The sequence below is a fragment of the Charadrius vociferus genome, unplaced genomic scaffold, assembly GCF_000708025.1.
Source record: "Charadrius vociferus isolate BGI_N301 unplaced genomic scaffold, ASM70802v2 scaffold132, whole genome shotgun sequence".
In the NCBI taxonomy this organism is placed as follows: Eukaryota; Metazoa; Chordata; class Aves; order Charadriiformes; family Charadriidae; genus Charadrius; species Charadrius vociferus.
The window spans coordinates 196,698-197,607 of record NW_009647028.1 but is presented as its reverse complement, the minus strand read 5'-3'; the positions used below and the strand labels follow the sequence as shown (position 1 = coordinate 197,607).

The following is a 910-nucleotide window of genomic DNA, read 5'->3' as shown; positions in this document are numbered from 1 at the left end:
ATATCAAAATTCTGGGTTTGTGGATGTTTTTTTTTTTTTTTTTTTTTTTTTTTTAAAAGCCGGAGGGTTTTGGTGGTTCGTTCAGCTTTGTACTCACTCCTGAGCTCATCTCTTGCAGAAAGAGAAATCCAAGGACTTCAGAAACCACGTCACTAAATACCTTGAGACGTTACTAAACTCCCAGCAGCAGGTGAGCGGCCCCTGCCACGGTTTCGCCTCTCGATGCTCAGCACTCTGAGATCATGTGTGTGTCCCCCCTCCAGCCTGAACCCCGGCCCTGCCTCCGTCCTGCTCCCCAGTTTCGGGGAGGGATGAACCCCCACAAGCTTCAGCAGAGCAAAAATATAAGCGTTGCATCCCCTTGATGCCTTTTTTTTTTTGGGGGGGGAGGTCTCTCCACAGCTGGTGAAGTACTGGGAAGCGTTCCTACCCGAAGCCAAGGCCATTTCTTAATTGGACCGAGCAAACGAGCATACCTGAACTTTGCCTTTTTTGGGTTTTTTTTTGGTTGTTTTTTTTTTTTATATATATATACATACACTATACCTCTTCCTCTTTTACACGTGACCTGACCCTCGTTAAACACTCTGGAGCTGGTAGAGGTTTAACCCCCAGACAAGCAGCTTGCAAGCCAGTAACTCTTCTAACTGTATATTTTTCATTTAGCAACATATATTTTCTTACTTGAAGAGAAACTAGTTTCCTGCTTTCAGACCAGACCTGTGGTGGGGCGGGGGGGTGGTTAACGATATATGTAAAATGTATATTTTTCAGGCTGGGTTTTAGGGCTCTACTGACTATCTTACTCCTGCAGTGCCATTAAAATTCTGTAATAAAACTTCTATCAGGGCAAACAGGCTCCGTCTGTTTTTTTGGGGGGGAGTAACGGCCGCATCCTGTGGATGCCGAG

At 45.4% G+C, this 910-nt stretch overlaps 1 protein-coding gene across 1 annotated transcript in view; it reads left to right on the top strand.

The window, feature by feature from the left end:
- Positions 1-649, top strand: part of SNX1 (sorting nexin 1) — a 17,593-nt gene extending 16,944 nt beyond the window's left edge. The window contains exons 14-15 of the mRNA XM_009895564.1: positions 119-190; positions 403-649. Coding sequence (XP_009893866.1) covers positions 119-190; positions 403-453 — 123 coding nt within the window. The 3' untranslated portion in view covers positions 454-649. The remainder of the gene's footprint in view (positions 1-118; positions 191-402) is intronic.
- The last annotated feature ends 261 nt before the right edge of the window (positions 650-910 follow it).